We start from the raw sequence: 18,973 nt of genomic DNA, 5'->3' as shown, positions 1-18,973 counted from the left end.
ATGCCGAGAAATCGTGCCCAATGGGATCGTATCAGCAAGGTGTTACCGTATTTAGCTATTCAGGAGGAGGAGGAAAACTTTATTTGCTCTAATTGGTTAGAAATTAGCGGTGGCAGATGTGGTCAGCCATCTACACGGTCTTCTTCCCCATCTGCGCAGGGTCGACTAGACAGTGTACTTATACATAACGTATCCAAATGTGAAAGAGGGAAAAGCCAATGAGGAACGTCAGACGTACTTCCGTAAAAACCCTGCCGGATCCGTCTAACGTACCTGTAAGAAAAGTTTTAGGGAGATGTCAGACGTACCTTTAAGCCATAGCCAATGATTTAAGCAATATTAACGATTTAGTCTGGTGCAGTAGGAGCATGAGAAGCACACCTGCAGAGCATTGGGAAGCCTGTCTGTCCTACCGTGAACCTAATTAATTCAGATGACAATGAACAAGAATGACAAGATAAAGCACCTGTCCTTGATGGGAAGAGCCAGTGGTGTCCTAGAAGATGGACTAGTGGATGACTGAGTAATAGGTGTGGATGCACGGTTGGCTGCAAGTACTGGGGAAGCTAAAAGAGTGCTTGCACTAAGCTTGTCCGGGGTATCCTTGGGTTTGATTATCAGCGTCTTGACACTTTGGCGTGGAGAGAATGGCTCGATGCTGTCTTCCTCATCTTCCAACCCTTCAAAAAGTGATGATGCCTGTGAACACAAAAGAGAGAAAAATATTACCCTCCTGAAAACAGGTCAAACTCCTGAAATTTGCATTGTTAGAACAAAAGGTTCCAAAGCACTGTAGCCTCATTAAGTCTTGCCGACTTTCACATAGTACTGAGGACCCCTTTCTCCATGCTCCTCTATTTGCATGCACTGAAGTAGTGAAGACAGTTGGCAGTGTTGAAATTGTTTTCCCAGTGAAATGATTAAATAAAATCGCACACCAATATTCAGGATACTGATAATTTGGTTATGCTTGATTATTCAGACAGTTTCACGGCATCACCGCTGGCACCATAGACTAAATGTAAAAGAACGGCCAAAATTTTGGACACCTCACAGGGCACCATACCATAATTCAGTCTCTACCTGCATACTGTGCATAGCACTCACTCTGTTTTCCGTTCCCTTTGATTACCCCTACCTCCTTCCTTTTTTGCTCTCCCGAGCTGCGCTACAAGCCTAAAACTACCTGCACAACTACATGCTAATTCGGTCACGAAGTTGAGCCAAAAGAATCATGTTTTTGTTGTGATATGTTGCCGGCATGGTCGAGGTCCATGTTGCTAGCACCTTCTTGAAACTGAAACTACTGAAGCCAAGTCGATCTAGTAGTCGTGCCCATATCCAAAACACAGGACAAGCCAAGCCACACAAATAAGTTGTAAGGGCTGCATTCCATGCGAAGTTCTAAGCATCCGCCGTTTGTTCCATAACATGTTAAATAAAGACACAGTTCTGGGTCACTTCCGATTTTGGTAACTTGGAATTATCAAGCCACCTTCATTTGCACTGATGATGTCAGCAATCAAGTGATGAAAGTGTCGGGGTGTGCTAATAGTGAATTTTAGAGTTGAATCAAATACGAATTGAATAGTGATGACACCGAATTGAATACAAAGAGAATATTTGTATAGCTTACGAATAGTAAGGGAACTATTTTCAATACAGCCCTAGAATTCCACATTTCACCAGCAACAAATATTCACAAACCTTAACAAAAGAACACTGCAATTACTTTTAAATGACAAAAAAATGACACAATTATGTAAATTGAAGTAAGCTCATATACAGTAGCGACTAGAGCCTTGGCGATATTATGTAACTGTAGGTTGAAATACAGCTGTGACTAAAGAATTCAAGGTGGTATGTTGTATTAAAGTGGAAAGTTGGGCGAGTTGGTATACAGTCGCCGACTGATTTTTCGGACTCCAAAAATTCGGGTATGCTCGATTATTCGGTCTGCTTCACGGCACCGCCATTCCCCCATAGACCGTAATGTATAACAACTGCCGAAAGTTTGGACACCTTGCAACCTCTCCTCGGATTTTTCGGACACTCCTTGAGCCAACTCGATCGAGAGCACCATGCACCGACTCCGACCGGTGCATGGTTCGACTTGCTGAACGACATTTTTGTTCTGAACGGAGCCTCCTTGCTGCCCCACGAAGTGGCGCTACTGCAAATCCGCACTCATCATCATTGTTTCTGCCTGGTTCGTAGCTACAGCAGTTCCGGTTTCAGCTTAGTAAGCCATGTCAAGACAATCCAGCAGCTGATTTGTTTCTTTCTTCGTGCACGACGCTGCGAGTAGGCCACGTTTTTCGTTTGTGCGACTGGTGTCGGCGCGATGATATTTGCTTTGTGTGCTATGTTGAGGTTGCGGTGATGCAACACGGCATACGGAAACATCGCGTCAAGTGTCTAATGGTGCCGACAGTGCCCGCGCAGACTGCGCTGGGGAATGCCGGCAAGTGGGTGCCAGGAGGACTAGGATTTGTCGCTGTCAGATGTGATCCCTACTGATGCCGAAAATGTTCTGCCAAGACCTGCGGAGTGGTTGCATTGTGATTCCGGACACCGTTTCATTTGACAGTTTGACAGGTGCTGATACTGCTGTACTGACATGTACAGAATTCAACAACGGCGAGATCATTCGTCAGGTTTCTGCTGCAGCGCCGTACGATGACTCCGAGTCGAAAGATGACGCACCATGTGCTATGCTGCCGTTGCATGCAGTGACTGTGCTTCCAGTTGCCCATAGTGACCACACGGCCCTCTCCGAGATTCAGGCTTATCTCATTGCGCGCGTAAACGGAACAGCGTGCAACAGCGCATTCACGACTTCTTCAAGCCAATCCTATTGCCGAGTCCGAATAAGGGCGTGGAAATAAAGGATTTCTTTTTTTTTTCTTAATCTGCTTTTTCGGACACCTGTTTATTCGGACATTTCCGCAGTCCCCGTGAGGTCCGAATAAACGGTCGGCGACTGTACATTCATAGTGGCAACAGCGCGAACATGATGACGATGGAGTAAAAGGACACAAGACGAGCGCTGACTCACGACTAAGTTTACTAAAACACACATCAGGTATATAAGCGACATAGGCGATCACATGGTCAATTGAGGAACACACAACCAGACCACGTGTATACAGGGCATCTGTTAACATATCGAGTGATCTAGGTACGTTAATTCCTGCTGAGAAAGCCCGATCGAAGGCTAGCTAATGCACCACGTGCCCTTTCGCTCAATGTGGGCTGCCTCCATGACTAATCTGGTGGAGGCATCAGCATGCTTGAAAAAATTTTTGTCTCTTTGAGCAGAGGCTTACACTTACATTGCCATCAATGGGCAGACACATGCACATAATCATTCTTGTCCAAGGACAATTCATGCTCTCTAAGTCTTACAATGATGCACCAGCCGGTTTGCCCCACGTACACTCACCCACACTTGAGCAAGAAAGAGTATACCACATTAGTAGTGCAGCCTACATACTTGTTAACATGTTTCACTTTGCACCTTACGTTAGGTTCTGCTCCTCTTTCTCACCTTTCAACCGCCGGAAAAATAGCACTCAATTTTCCAGGAGCCGAAAAGACAACCTGCACCCCATACCGACCTGCAACGTTCTTCAGGCCATGGGACAGGCGATATGCTACCACGTTCTTCCAGCTCTTTCGGCCTCCTGCTTCCTCGACTTTTTTTACCCATTTAATCAACTTCTCAGAGCTGCCTGTTATCGAGCTACCCAGGTACCCAGCTTCCTCTAGCCTGAATACCTGACGTGCGAAGGCACCACCCAATGCATGACCACATGTTTTTACCAGGACTGCGCGAAGTACAGAGATGCAAATGGCATTTTTTACTGCTTTAGAATGACCTGAGGTGAAGTTCAACAGGAGCTTGGCAGCACGGGGGAATATTCCCAACAGACATGACCGTACAAAAAACGTAGTCCAAGGTCAAGATATTGTAGTTCATCATCTCTCTTGGTTGCTCCAAGGTGAACCTCAAACCCTGACCAAGCTCACTAAAGAGACCCATTATTTCATCCACCTTGTTGGTAGAATCGTCTTTGCCAATTAAAATTTTAAAAATCATCACCATGTATGAATGTCTTGATGGCTATCCCAGAAAGACACTAGTCTATGCCACATCCACCTGCGCCAAAAAAATTATACTCAGGACGGGAGCCACTCTGGATCTGATACAGATACCAGCCTTTTTTATGAAAAGCAAGTCATTCCATCCATCATTGTCGACCTCAGGTAGAATGACAAAAGTTCAAGGAAATTTTGAACAGTAACACCACATTTTTGGACAAACAGCATTTCATCATTCTACTCCATAATGCATGCCTTGACACGGTACATTAATTGGCTGTGAGGCGAAACAATAAAAAGATCCTCTTCGTACACACTAAATGTGGCACACCTTCCTGGATTATTCAGCGAGAAGTATTCAACGCTCTCAGAATTCGGGATGACCAGGGGATCGACCAGTTTTAGCGAGACAAGGTGGTCTTGTAAAAACATGGAAACTGTTCCTTCCAGTCACGATGACCAGGAACGGTATCTTCGGTTTATAGGTCTTCACAGAGAATACCTTTAAAGGGAAGCTGAAACGGTTTTCAATTTCCATGAATTGCTGGGGTTGGGAAGAACAGACCTATTAATTTACGGTTCTGAAATTTTTTCTTTGTATTTTCAATATAAAGGACAGAAATCGCTTTCTAAATCCCTCCCGCGGACACGCCCCCGTCGCTTCCCAGAGCACCGGGTGAGAAGGCAGCCAGGGGAGAGAACCGGTGAGAGTGACGTCATTCCCAGGGACCGTACTGCCGGACCGGCGTGCTGGCATGTTTCTTTTCGTCCTGCGCTTTACTAAATGCTACGAGAGATCTGCCGCTGCTCACGTTTGTTTTCTTTTGCGATTTTCGTGAACTGTGCTTCCTTTCTGTGCTGCATGAGTGCCTGCAGCCAAGGGGGCCCAACATGCCTTCGTTCTGTGCAGCATTTGGCTGTGCAAACACAGGCGGGCGAGACGATGTGCTGTTTCACATTTTCCCGAAGGACAAGAAACTTGCAGCGCAGTGGGTCCATGCGGTGAGGAGAGATAATTTCTTGCCGACGAAATAAACTGTGCTGCGTTTGGACCATTTCCCGACAGTGATTATCATCGGAGCTTGACAACGATGTGGGCAATCGGTATTCCAATTAAATCAGCACGACTGAAAGCCGGCGTTGTTCCGTCTATATTCTTTCACAGGAGAAACACCTCGCCACTTCCAAGAGCGGCCTTTCACCAAGAGGAGAAAGGGTGAGGTAAAGCCCGGACCACACGTACGCTTTCGGACGCGCGCAAGCTCGCGTTCACACGCCCACGCATGCGCAGATGGTGCGACATGGCTCGTACGCGTCGAAACGCGGCGTGAGCGCGGGGAACAGCTCCTCCCTGTTATCGCGCGCTTGGGTTGCCTCGCGTCTGCGCGCCTGGCTACGCACCTACGGCGCGGAACGTTCAACTCTCCGTGAAGCAGATTTATATCATGCAAGAAAGTGGTTCTTCTTTCCTTTATGCGCTGATCTAGCAGCTATAAAAATATAACAATTAAGTTTATAGATATCGAAGCATTTTGAAACACTATCGATAACAAAGTACGAAGCGGTGCCTACCAAGGCGTCTGTGAGTGAGCCCAGTGAGCGCGCGCTGTCGCGCGTCTTTGTGGATGCAAACCGCCATTACTCGCGAGGCGCTCAAGGCACTAGGCGCGCGGACGCGAGCTTGCGCGCGTTCGCGAGCGTACGTGTGGTCTGGGCTTAAGGGTTTGAAAGTGCACACGGGCAATTTTTTAAACGGATGATCACCTGAGTGTCGAACAAACGGCCTTACAGCGGCCTATGACGAAGCGAGGTGGAGGCACAGCCGGGAATATGCACATGCGTGCAAAGCGCTTGCTGTTTTCATTCTGTTTTTCCACTCCGCTTTGTCACAGAACACTGTACTACGGCTGTTTGTTCGGCGCTGTTTTGGTACAGTGAAATAACTGGCCGGTGGTACGCTTGCGCATTCAGTGATATTTGCTACTTGTCCCACCACGCGGTGCCCGCAGGTTTACCTGTTCAGCATTCGTGTTCAAATCGCATGACACAAGGCGTTACGGTAATATTTTCATGCTTGCGTTAGAGTAGTTGAACTCGTCGTGTAAAAACCTCGTTTCGTAGATTTCGCACTCACAGCTTGCTACCAACAGCGAAATGCCGCAAAAACAAGCGTCGGCACAGCTGCGCCCGTGGCAAGGCAAACGGGCTCAAATAATGAAGTAACGTTGTGAGGTATTGAACTTGTCAACGTGCGACGTGGTCTAGCCCAATACAGGCATCGCTGCTGGACAAAAAATGTTTTCTTGCCTTTAACTTGCTATGCATCACGCATGGTAAAATTATTATTTGAAAATAAATATAATACATTACTAATTACTTTCTTATTACGCTCATCGATGTAAATTATACTACCAAATATCGCTTTCAAAAAAGTAATGGTATTACTTTACGGTTGCTTCCAAAAAGTTTTTATGCACACAAGAAGCAAAAAGCAAAGTATAAAGGGACGCCAACCTTTTTTCAAGGTAACATACACTTGCCAACATTTCATGCCTTCCCCCCCCCCCTCCATGTGCCTCCACAACCACCTCACGACACTACCAACGTTTTGGCGCCGTACACAGCTTACTGGTGCATATTTAACGCAATTAATAAATTACTTTAGCCATGAAATTACAGACGCCAAATAATTCACATTACTAAATCACTAGACAACTAATCCATCACATCAATTACTGAAAAAGTATTTCAATTACTGTAAGTAATCCAACTGTTGTCATGTTTGCTGATATGCATGATATGCTGAAATTCATGTCATCCATGCCTTGCACTCTTTCATGGTTCTAGCAGATCACCTTGAGAACCGAGCCCCTGATGAACCTGTTCCACTACCATCGCCAATCGAAGAGTTTGAAGCAGCCAGTGTGACACAGGCAGATAATGCTGAAGAGATTGAAGTAGCCAAACGCGACACTTATGTTCACAATCGTGTATCAACACGCAAAAGACCACGGAACTTTAAACAAGCAGCGGCAAGGTGCATGACGTCGTGGAATCGCACACGTGTTTGCAATCTTATGAGATGTTAGTGCTTCGGCATTCTTCCAGCACCAAGTTCCCAGTGACACTTTAGCGCGTTTTCACTCCCGTCATTGGAACGTGCAGCTACATGAAAAGACAGTGGAACCCCGTTCATACGTTTTTCATCGGACCGGGGAAAAAAACGTAACAGCCAGGAAAACGCAACAGTGCGGAAAGCTCCGAAAATGAATGAAAAAAAGGGCAGCTTCAACTATAGACAATTTATTTCCACAGAGTGCGCTTAGGACTTAAAAAAGTCTAGAATGGTGGTTTGCCGTTTTTTTCGCTCGCTAGAAATCGCCACACGTTTCTCAATAGCCTGGGAGGCCGCATTGCTGTCAGCGTCGCTGTGAGGTGCGATGTACCTGCGGAGGAGGTCCAGAGCCGCGACGGCTTCTCCGAAGCTAGGATTTGGCCACTCCCCGGCATCACGCGACTCGTGCTCCTCGTCGTCACCGCGCCACGGCAATGGCAACGGACGAACGAAAATCCGCAGGAAATGTTGCCCTCTTTGGCGTAATCATGCTAACCTGCTAACGATTGCTTAGTATTGCTCCGGAGCGCGCGCGTCCAAGCAGCCCGGTTGCGCGCGGCGCGGCGTGGGAGAAATGTAAACAAGAGAGGAGAGCTGGCCCGATAAGCGGAGCAACGCCACGAGCAACGCCAACTTCCGGTTTCACTTTTGCTTCACAAAGAGTGACGTGAGGGCCTCTCCCGAGTTTCCTTCCTCCATGAGTCGACCCGTCCAACAACCATGCGGTGACCGTAATCACAGTGATGATAGTGAGAGCATTTTTTCACGAATGGCCACTTAGTGGCGGCCTCTCGAACTGGCGTGCGGCTTCTTGCAGCCAGTTCTATAGCCAAACCCGGCCAAGCCCGGCCAAGCCCAGCCAAAACTCGTCAAAAGCCAAAATGTCAGTTGGAGCGCGTTGCCTACTTTAGCCCAGGCGGGTTCGGGGTGCTAAGTTGCGACGTATCATGCGGGAACGTTTTCACAGCTACTACGTAACAGCGGGGTTCCTTATACATTGGATCCTATGGAAGCTATGCCAGGACCGGATGAAAACGACGTAGCAGCCAGGAAAACGCAGCAGTGAGGAACGTAACAGCGGGGTTCTACTGTATGTACCAGCTAAGATTTCCAATGCGTGAGAAGGTGCACACATCACTCTCGCTGTTGGCACACTCAACATCGTCGTTGCCCCCTGTTGCCACCATCGTTTTCTGTATCGGCTGCCGGTTCGAACATGTACAGCGAAAATACAAGCTCTCCGAGACAGCGAGAACGTTCCATAATGCTTACAACTCAGCTGTGAACCCAGAACAGAACAGCGTGCTACGCTCTGCAACGGCGGCGGCGACCGGCGATCCCCATGAATGACGTCAAAGCAGTCCCGACCAATCACAGGCAACAGCGGCGTTCGCGCGACGCCCTGAGGCGCTGGTGCGCGTTTTCTTCAAAAAAAAACAGCCGCTTGCGTTTGTTTCCACCCTTTTTAAACGAGATATTCGTGTTCAATGGTCTCACAACTGTAGAATGCCGCAGGGAACTCATTTTTTTTCGAAAAGTGTTTCAGCTTCCCTTTAACTGTCCATCTTTTGCTTTTTTAACACGCTTGTTAAAGGGACACTAAAGGTTACTATGAAGTCAAGTTAAAGTGACAACGCAAAGCTCTAGAACGTCTAAGGCATCAATATAATCGCAAATAGAGCTTTAGTAACCGAGAAATTGAGGTAACTGCATTACACGATTTGAGACCCCCCAGCGACATTCCAGTACTAGCCCGATGACGAAGGCACTCCTCATCATAATTTATATCATTGGTACTCAACTACTCGTATTAAAAGGTCATTTCATTAGGTTATAAGATGGAAGAAAATGATACTTGTCTACTCTTGTTAAATTGTAGAAACAATAACATTTTGACGTTGCCCTTCAGTAGTATGGGTGGTCGAAAGGTTTTGTTTTCGCTCGACTCTGCGTGCTCGACTTTGCGCCACGCGGTTCTGCTGACTCGCGAAACTTGCATTTGGAACAAGCAGCGAGAATGCCACGTCCATGTGATGTCGTGGGATGCGCGAACGATCCACGGAACTTGGCCAAGGGCAGTTGCAGCGGCGAATCGAACATTACTTATCACTGTGTGCCAACGAGTGAACCTCCGTTCGAAGTGGTTAAGTGCCATACCTCTGCCACAGCGCGTTGGCAAAGAGCCAAAAAATCGCATACTGTGCTCGCTGCACTTTCGTCCAGAGGATTACAAGTTCAATGCCGACTTAGTGAAATCGTGTGGAGTGCCTTTCAAAGCAATGCTTTCCCGTAGAGCTGTTCCGTCGGTCTTGCCTGCATTCTCCGAAGCGCAAAAACTGCAGGTCGATTCCGGGGTGGTGAGTGCGGCATTTGGTTTTCACGAAGGAAAAGCTACAAATGTGCGAATATGTACAGCCATGACATACAGTTGCCGTCGTAGTAGTACGCAATGATGCCGGCAGCGCGAACCCTCAGCAGCAGGTCACGTTCATCAGTGCTTAAATCGCTGAAGTCGAGCCCAGCATCGCGAACCAATCTGTCGTCAGGGTCGTCCATTGCAACGAGCGTCAAAGTTGGCGTCACAAAATAAAGAACCAGCTTATCGTCGCGCGCTTTCCCTTCCACTAGCCACCATAGTTCTGCTTTCACGCGGCTGTCGGCTCTGTCTTGGCTGTTTCTAGCCGCACGTTTGCATTTTGCGCAGAAAAGCCGTAGCGCCGTCTATGGGGGCCGTTTTAATCACCGATGACGCAACGTCACTATGAGACCATGACGTCACCACTCCTCGATCGGAGGGCGGGCGATTTCAACTGCGTTAGAGGCACGCGGATGCTTCAGAACGCACTTTCTCTTAAAATGAGTCTCTTCTTCGCATGAAACAAGTGTTTCAAGGTTTTTGGGATGGTATTTAAAGTCCACATTGACTTAATATTAACCTTCAGTGTACCTTTAAGTCCTTCCAGGCTTAAAGCATCAAGAAGCGCCACTGCTTTTTTTTTTCACTTTGGCTACACTTCTTTAAAGTTCTTATGAATAGCCAAACTTGCCTTTTCCTGCTGAACCCCTTTAGCTATCACCACAAAAGAACCTTCTTTGTCTGAAACAGCGACCCTTAACCCATATTTTGTCATCAGCTTTTAAATGAAACATGCATAAAAACTAAACAAAATGTGACATAAAAATTAAACAATGTGGAACTGAACAGTGCACATACTGTAATGTATGTAATGAAATATGTAATGAAACAGATAAACCAGTTATCACAGCTTGGACCTTAGCACCAAAAGCAAGAACACATCAGTGTTGAATACTGTATCTGAAAAAACAATTTATACAAACATAAAACAGCAGGCAAGCTCTCCCAAGTAACAAAGGACCTAATAACGGTGGATCCCCACGACGGACGAAATTCGTCTTTTTCGCAACGGACGGCGCATCACGTGACTATGCGTCACGGATTTGTGCCGTCCGCACGTCGTCCGCGACCCCCCCGGCAGAAAATGCCGAGCTATTTTTCGCATACAGATTTTGGGGGTCGAATGCTGCTGATTTAGCCTAGCATGCTTTACACTCTGGCAACAAGCGTGGCTTTGGGATCTTTCTGAAACAGCTTCATCGCTGCTGACACCATTTGTGTCTGTTCGTGCACGCGCGACTCGCACAAGAGCGACTCAAACGAACCTGAGCGACGAGGCAACTTTGTTCTCACATCTCGTGGACCAATTCCCCGCCTTTTGGGACATGACTCTCACCGATTACGCGGACACGAGAGCGTAGCAAGACCTTTTTCGATGAAAGAAGTACTCGTCATCATCCAATTCGGACAGAACAACAGCCATTGCGGCCAACCGTCGTTTCCCTCCGATCTCCATTTTCATTCAGAGTGAAAAACACGTATGACAGTCTTTGTTACACCGATGGCGCAATCTAGAGTGAGTAGAAACAAGCAATCATATTAACTGACAGCCACTGATCCGCACAGGCCGCCGCAACATCTTCGAGGCCATGTTCAGCCAATACAGCCACTCTAAGCCTACACGCCGAGAATCTGAGTATCGCTTTCGGAAACGGTGCACACTCATCCCGAATACATTAGTGTCGAATCTTCCGGACACAAATTTAAACCAAATACAAGCCTCAGTTTGAAAGTTACGCGCCACACAGTGGACGACGACGACTTTACAGGTTCGAGGTGGACGGCAGTCGCTTCGGGCGGTGCCGCCATCTTTATTTTTCCGACGCGGTCATCTGCTCAGTCCGTCCATAGTCTGGATCCGCTTCGCATCCGGACGAGCGGCGGAATAAGCGTCCGCGGCACAGATTAGCGCGGAGCCATCCGTCGTGTGGTGTTACGTTTCGCCTATGACGCGCGGTGTACAGTGGCGTAGCCAGAAATTTTGTTCGGGGGGGGCTACGCCACTGGCCCCATGTATATATATATATATATATATATATATATATATATATATATATATATTCACATGGGGCCAGTGGCGTAGCCAGAAATTTTGTTGTTGCATTTAAAAGAAAAAGTTTAATTCTAGTGACTGCTGCTTTCAAATTTTTTATTTAGGTGGTCAATTATTTATTAAATATTGCCCAAATCAAAAATTTTCAGAAAACGAAGCTATCAAGTTTAAAACTCCGTGACTCAACAATGAAAAATGATATCCCAATTCTGTGAATTGCATCTAATAGTACATCTACAGCGGACAAATGGATATGTTACACATGAATCTCAAAAAAATTTAGTATTGTGGAAATACGGCTTGTGCAGAACCCTTGTACACAACGTAACCACTTCATGTAAGATACAAATTGACATAGCAAACTTGCCCGCTTTGACTGTTATAATAGATGCCGTTTACAGAACCACAATGTCTGTTATTCATGCATAGCTATTAGTTTGTAAACGTCGTGCTTCTATATTTTCAAACTTTCGAATTTTTCAAAACATTTTAAACAACATTCAGGCCCTAAATCGAAGTTGTGTTTCCAGCAGAACTAGGATTTAACTTTCTCTCTCAAATGCAACGAATTTCAATAAAAGCGATTAGCAGGATTATCTAAGAAAAGGGTTTCTGCGTTTTACAACCATTTGAATAGGCCGCGTCGGATTGGGCCCGAGCTAAAGCTTCCTCTTAAACAATTTGCCAAGGGATCAAATCCATGAATAACTGCATTGTGATTGCCAAAGATGCTGCAAATGAATTCTTGAATGCTACGTACAGTCAAAACAATAAAATATGTATTTTTTCATAAATGAATATACTCGTATGTGCCAAAAATATTGCCCAAAATAACTGATATCAATGCTTCCATATTTTTGTCTATTTAAGTAAAGAATATATCACACGAACTTTAGAACTATATCAATTCGAAACCAGGAAAGCAGTGCATGCCACTGATATGAAAAATTAAAAGGCAATGAAGTGAACAAGTTGAGGACAGATATGTTAATGAAACTTTGTCATGCAAGAACCGTGCTTACATTCTTGTATATATGCAATGTCCAGTGAAAAATCTCAATGACGTAATTTGTTTTAATGTATTACGCAGAAGCAGCTGTCACCGGTCATGTATAGTGAGTAATTGCACCGAAATCAGTCGCAACAGAGGGCACGTATAAAAAGCAGGAATTCTGCAAGATATACGACGGCAATTCAAATAAATGTGAGCCAACAACGGGGTACTTCTTTTAAAAGTAGTCTTCATGAGAATTTAGACATTTGTCCCATTGACTAACTAGTCGCGTGATTCCCGTCTTATAAAACTCCTTGGGTTGCTGCTTCAAAAAGTCTGTGTCTGGTTCCCTTAAGCTGTTTTTTCGGTTGGCCCAAAATGTAGAAGTCGCAAGGTGACTGGTCTGAGCTGTATGGCGGATGCTGCAGCGTTTCCCACTTGAACTTTGCCAGTTTTGTATTAACCACATAAGCGACGTGGGGACAGGCATTGTCGTGGAACAAGATGACCCCATTCGTCAATTTTCCACGTTGTTCGTTCTTGATTGCGACACACTGCCGTTCTGGCATTTCACAATATCGGAAACAATTGATAGCCTCTCAAGATTTAGCAAATTCTATCAGTAATGGACCCTGACGACCGAAAGAAAAGTCAACAACACCTCTCCAGCGGAAATGATGGCCTTTGCGTTCTTTGGGCGTGGTAAATTCGAATGTTTCCACTGTAAGCTTTGCCGTCGTGTTTCAGGCTCGTAGTAGTGGCACCAAGGTTCGTCCCCGAACACAATTGCAAACATGAAGTCGTCATCCTCATTGTGATACCCGATCAGATGAGTCAAGGCAGCGCGAAACTACTCCGTCTTCTCGCTATGGATCAAAATCTTGGGGATCCATTGCGCACCAAAGAGCCGATAACCGAGAAGCTCATGAATTAAGGCGTGAACCGAACCGTGACTGATGTTCAGACGGTCTGCCAGTTCATCGATGCTTATCCTCCGTTCTTGTTTCGTCAGCTCATGAACCTTTGAAATTGTGTGGGGGGTGATTGCACGATCGTTTTGGCCCGGTCTTGGAATGTCTTTACAACGTCCTTTAAACCGTTTGCTCCAACGCTTCACAGTGGTCAATGAAATGCCGTGTTCAACGTAAACGGCAGCCATACGGCGATTAATTTCTGTTTTGGAAACACCTTTAGCTGTCAAAAACTTCACGACACCGAGCTGTTCAACTTTTGAAGTGTCCATTATGTGACGCAACCATATTCAACCCAGTGTATGAGAGCATTAAACAACATTTATCTTCACACCTGCGTGTCACTTTTGTAAATGAGACATGCCGTTCTCCTACGCGCATGCCTCGTAGATAATGAACCGAACCATTATTGCGTGGTTAGGGTAGGCGCACTTTCATTTGACTCGCCCTCGTACATTAGAAATGCAAAGATACAATGGGACATACAAATGTGAAAATACGGCTTGATAAAGGACAAAAAAGTGTCACTGGAAACATAGTTCACTGCATGTATGCACAAAACATCGCAACAAGATATTTAAGTATACGTTTAAGTCTCCAATGAGTATATGTATGTAAGAAAAAGTAACTGTATGTAATGCGTCAAACAAGGCAAATAAACATGTTGCACAATCATAGATTCACAGAATCCTACATTCCGCCCCCATTCCATCCACTCCCCCCGATGTATTGCGTGTGACGGAAGGCGCCGCGCTTGCTCCCCGCTTTTCTCCTTTGCGCACACAAGACTGAGCCACCATCGTCGGCTCACCCATTTCACCTCCCCCTCTACGCTTTCATTCGCACATACAGCATGCAGCGCGTGGTCACGATGTTATCAGCCTTGGACTTCATACGAAACATGAGGGCGACGGCGACGGCAGGAATGCGCCTGTAGTGTCCATGTAATTGCTTTCGCAGTAATACAATAAACGTATCCGGCAACTAAAGCGTCCCGTCGCCCATTACTTTCCGCAAAAGAAGTATCAAAATCGAACTTTCACCATGGGACAATTCGCTGCGCCGCAACAATGTATTTTTTTTTGTGAGGCGGAGGCACCGAAATGGAAAAAAAAACGCATAGGAAAGTATGTTGGCCAGAATCGAATGCCTACATCGGGCACCTAATGGGGCTACAGAATTAATACCGAAGAAAACATGAGACGGTTGGTCCACTGAGAACCATACGCATATTGCTCAGTATCCTACACCGGCGAAACAAGACTTTCCGGAAAGGTTCCGCTCAAGGAACGCGGTGCAATCCTTCGAGTCCCCACAGTGATGGCGGCGAGCGACCATTGTTGTTTTTTTCTCATCTGCTAGCCAGAAAGCTTCCAAAACTCTGTCAGGTGAAAATCCGCTCGGCCAGAGCAAACCGAACGCCCACCGAAGTGCACCGCGCGGTGGTCGGGGCCGTACGAGAAAAACATATGCGCTCTGGCTCGCTCTGGCAGCCCGCGGGTAGGGTAGCGAGAACAAAAAAAAAATTGAAGAGGCTCAATGTGTTCTCGGCGAATAAAAGTCAAAGTATAAAAAATAAATAAGAACGTAGTTACTTTGGCTGGCTTTAGTGTCTTGACATGGTTGTTCTGGCGTAGGTTAAAAAAGTGTTGATATTTTTTTATGTGACATGACGGCACAAATGAACCACCCCAACACATCGTCTCATTGGACCTCGCTGCGTGCTTTGTCAACTCGTCTGCTAGTGTGTTGATTTGGCTTGTCCCGTTGTATGTTCCTATGTAAGACTTTAGAAAAGTCAATGGACCTTTGGCGTCAAATGTTTATAACAACATTAAACCAACAAAGTTCCGCAATTGAAAATTTAAAGCACAACTTTGGAAATGTCAATGCACGTTTCACATCAAGAGCTTATGAGATTTATACCCATAAAGTTCCGCAATTGATATCCATGCGCTCCATAGATTCCGTGGCCTCAGTGAGATGCCGCGGCGAGCCCGCTCACCATCAAAGCGCCCTTGAAACTTTGTGCTCGGATGAGACTGCTTGGCGTTATGTGACTGCCGGTGTATGGGCGTTGCCACGAAATCCAGCCCGAGTTCGCAATCTTTGCGGTTAAATGTCATTTCGAGCGTCAAAAAGACATTCTAGACAAAATCCAGAGTGATTTCCGGCGCCGGGGGTCGCTTTGGTCAGCGGTGCATGGACAGCCCGAAAAAATTTCGGGGGGGGCTGAAGCCCCATAAGCCCCCCACCTGGCTACGCCCCTGGCGGTGTAGCCGGCGCGGATTCAACGGACGCCGGGGCTTCGTTCAAAGCGGCGGACATTTTGACGCGTTCGGAGCGGCCGCGACGCATCCCCGCCGAGCGCGTCCCGGCATGTTTCAGTGCCACGTGTCTTCGTGTGTGCGTGTGTGTGTGTGCCCACGCTTGTCAAAGCGCGGCAGCTGGGGAGAGGAGCTCCCCCAGTGTGAAGCGAGGAGGTCTGACCGGCGCCGGCCCGGCTGATGCGTCACCTCCTTGTCTCTACATGTCTCTCAGTCCGTCCGTGCCTCGCTGTCACGTGGTGTCATCTCGTGACCTTCCTTCTTGCCCGCGACGCCAGGAGTATAAAAGCAGCTGCTCCCGGACGCCAAGAGAGAGGCTCCGATTTCTTCTGTTGAGTAACGTGCTCTCCCGTCTCTCCACTTCGGTCGACCTGACCGCCCGCTCTTTGCGATGCTAGAATAAACAAGTTGTTCTGTTAGCAGTCGACTCATGCTTTGCCGGGACCTTCGGATGCTTCCAGTGTGCCCCAGGCCGCCAGGCCAACGCTACCCTTGGGGCTTGCGACCCATTTGCAACAACGGGCGCCAGCGGTCCGATTGCAATAACGGGTGTCAGCAATGAGGTTCCAACAGTGGATACACCATAAAAAAACGACAAATATTGAAAGTGTCAAACTCAAGAGATAAGATAGAATTCGTGGAACTGTCAAAACTGATCAAAGGCGAAGATAAGTGATGTTCAAAACTAAAATGTGAGAAAGACTGAAGAAGCTGTAAAAAAATGGACGCGGCCTGAAATCAGTGAGAAACTTGGCATAGGACAGACCAAGATGTATGCACTGAATGATAAGCAGGGTAATATCATCAGCAATCTCGAAGATCTCGAAGATATCGTAAAAGAAGCGGGAGAATTCTATACTGACCCGATCACTACCCAGAGGAGTCAGGATACCTCCATCAGAAACATTAATGAACAGGATACAGAAACTCCTCCTATAACTAGCGATGAGGTCAGAAGGGCCTTGCAAGACATGAAACGAGGAAGAGCGACAGGAGAAGATGAAATAACAGTCTATTTAATCAAAGATGGAGGAGACATAATGCTTGGAAAACTAGCGGCTCTTTATACGAAGTCTCTATCGACTGCAAGAGTCCCAGAAAACTGGAAGAATGCAAACATTACATTAATCCACAAAAAGGGAGACGTTAAAGAAGTGGAAAATTATAGGCCTATTAGCTTACTCCCAATTATTATATAAAATATTTACCAATATAATCTCCGATAGAATAAGGGCAACACTGGACTTTCGTGAACCAAGGGAACAGGCTGGCTTCAGGAAGGGATACTCTACAATGGATCACATCCATGTCATTAATCAGGTTATCAAGACATCTGCAAAGTACAATAGGCCTCTCTAATGGCTTTCACAGATTACGAAAAGGCCTTTGATTCAGTAGAGATACCGGCAGTCATAGAGGCAGTATGTAATCAAGGAGTACAGAACGCTCACGTAAATACCTTGGAAAATACAGCTACCTTAATTCTACACAAGGAAAGCAGGAAGATACCTATAAAGAATGGGGTCAGACAAGGAGACACAATCTCTCCAATGCTATTCGCTGCATGCTTGGAAGAAGTATTCAAGAAATTAAACTGCAAAGGCTTAGGAGTTAGGATCAACGGCGAATATCTCAGCAACCTTCGGTTTGCCGATGACATAGTTCTATACAGCAACAACGCAGACGAGTTACAACAGATGATTGAGGACCTTAACAGAGAGAGCGTAATAGTGGGGTCGAAGATTAATATGTAGAAGACAAAGATAATGATGAATAGCCGGGCAAAGGAGCAAGAGTTCAGGATCGCCAGTCAGCCTCTAGAGTCTGTGAAGGAGTACGTTTACCTAGGTCAATTAATCACAGGGAACCCTGATCATGAGAAGGAAATTCATAGAAGAATAAAAATGGGTTGGATCGCATACGGCAAACATGTCAGCTCCTGACTGAAGCTTACCATTATCACTGAAAACGAAGGTGCACAATCAGTGCATTTTACCAGTGCTGACATATGGGGCAGAGAGTTGGAGACTGACAAAGAAGCTTGAGAACAAATTAAGGACTGCGCAAAAAGCGATGGAACGAAGATTGCTAGTCAAAACGTTAAAGACAGAAAGAGAGCAGTTTGGATCAGAGAGTAAACGGGTAGAGACAATTTTCTAATTGACATCAAGAGAAAGAAATGGAGCTGGGCAGGTCATGTAATGTGCAGATTAGATAACTGTTGGACCATTAGGGCGACAGAATGGGTACCAAGAGAAGGCAAACGCAGTCGAGGATGGCACAAGACTAGGTGGAGCGATGAAATTAGGAAATTTGCGGGTGCTAATTGGAATCGGTTGGTGCAGGACAGGGGTAATTGGATATCGCAGGGAGAGGCCTTCGTCCTGCAGTGGACATAAAGCAGGCTGATGATGATGATGATGATGATGATAATGATGATGATGAACACGTCTGTTGTTATTCATGTAAATGTGTACAAAAATTGCACTTCTGAAGCTGAATGCAGCCGTAGTCCTCACCTTCGGTTCTGACAAGACGAAGATGGGAACCGACTGATGTAATAGTGAATAAAAATGATTTAACAGTAATGTGATGTAATGATGTAATAGCACAGTAAAATAGTAAAAACTTTACACAATGAAGCCTAACACAGTAAGAGGAACAAAAATAAAATTACAGAAAACAACTGCCAAGTGCTTACTTTCAATGAAAATGCAAAATGACGAAAGTTTAAATACAGTAAAACCTTGTTAATTCCACCGTCATTATTTCGTAAATTTGGATAATTCAGCCTCAACCTCTGGTCCCTGCAGGCATATGCATTATCTAATGCAATAACACTATCGTTAATCTGGGCATATTTGGACACACATTGGTAAATTCTGGCAACTCTAAGCTCGGCAAGTGCCGCAAATGTGCGACTCAAAAGAGAAAAAACTGCATTAGCGTCCACCGAACGGTGGAGTCCGCATCGCCAGTCACCGGTGGAAATC

General features: G+C 46.1%; 1 protein-coding gene across 4 annotated transcripts in view; it reads right to left on the bottom strand.

The window, feature by feature from the left end:
• Nup98-96 (nuclear pore complex protein Nup98-96) overlaps window positions 1-18,973 on the bottom strand; it is a 246,519-nt gene that overhangs the window by 140,830 nt on the left and 86,716 nt on the right. For all 4 annotated transcript variants that reach the window (XM_065424259.2, XM_065424261.2, XM_065424260.2 and 1 more), the window contains one exon: window positions 467-699. In XM_065424259.2, the coding sequence (XP_065280331.2) occupies window positions 467-699 (233 nt within the window). The remainder of the gene's footprint in view (window positions 1-466; window positions 700-18,973) is intronic.

Source organism: Dermacentor albipictus, chromosome 3 (assembly GCF_038994185.2).
Source record: "Dermacentor albipictus isolate Rhodes 1998 colony chromosome 3, USDA_Dalb.pri_finalv2, whole genome shotgun sequence".
Lineage (NCBI taxonomy): Eukaryota > Metazoa > Arthropoda > Arachnida > Ixodida > Ixodidae > Dermacentor > Dermacentor albipictus.
The sequence above is the reverse complement of the archived record's forward strand: the minus strand, read 5'-3'. Positions and strand labels throughout refer to the sequence as shown.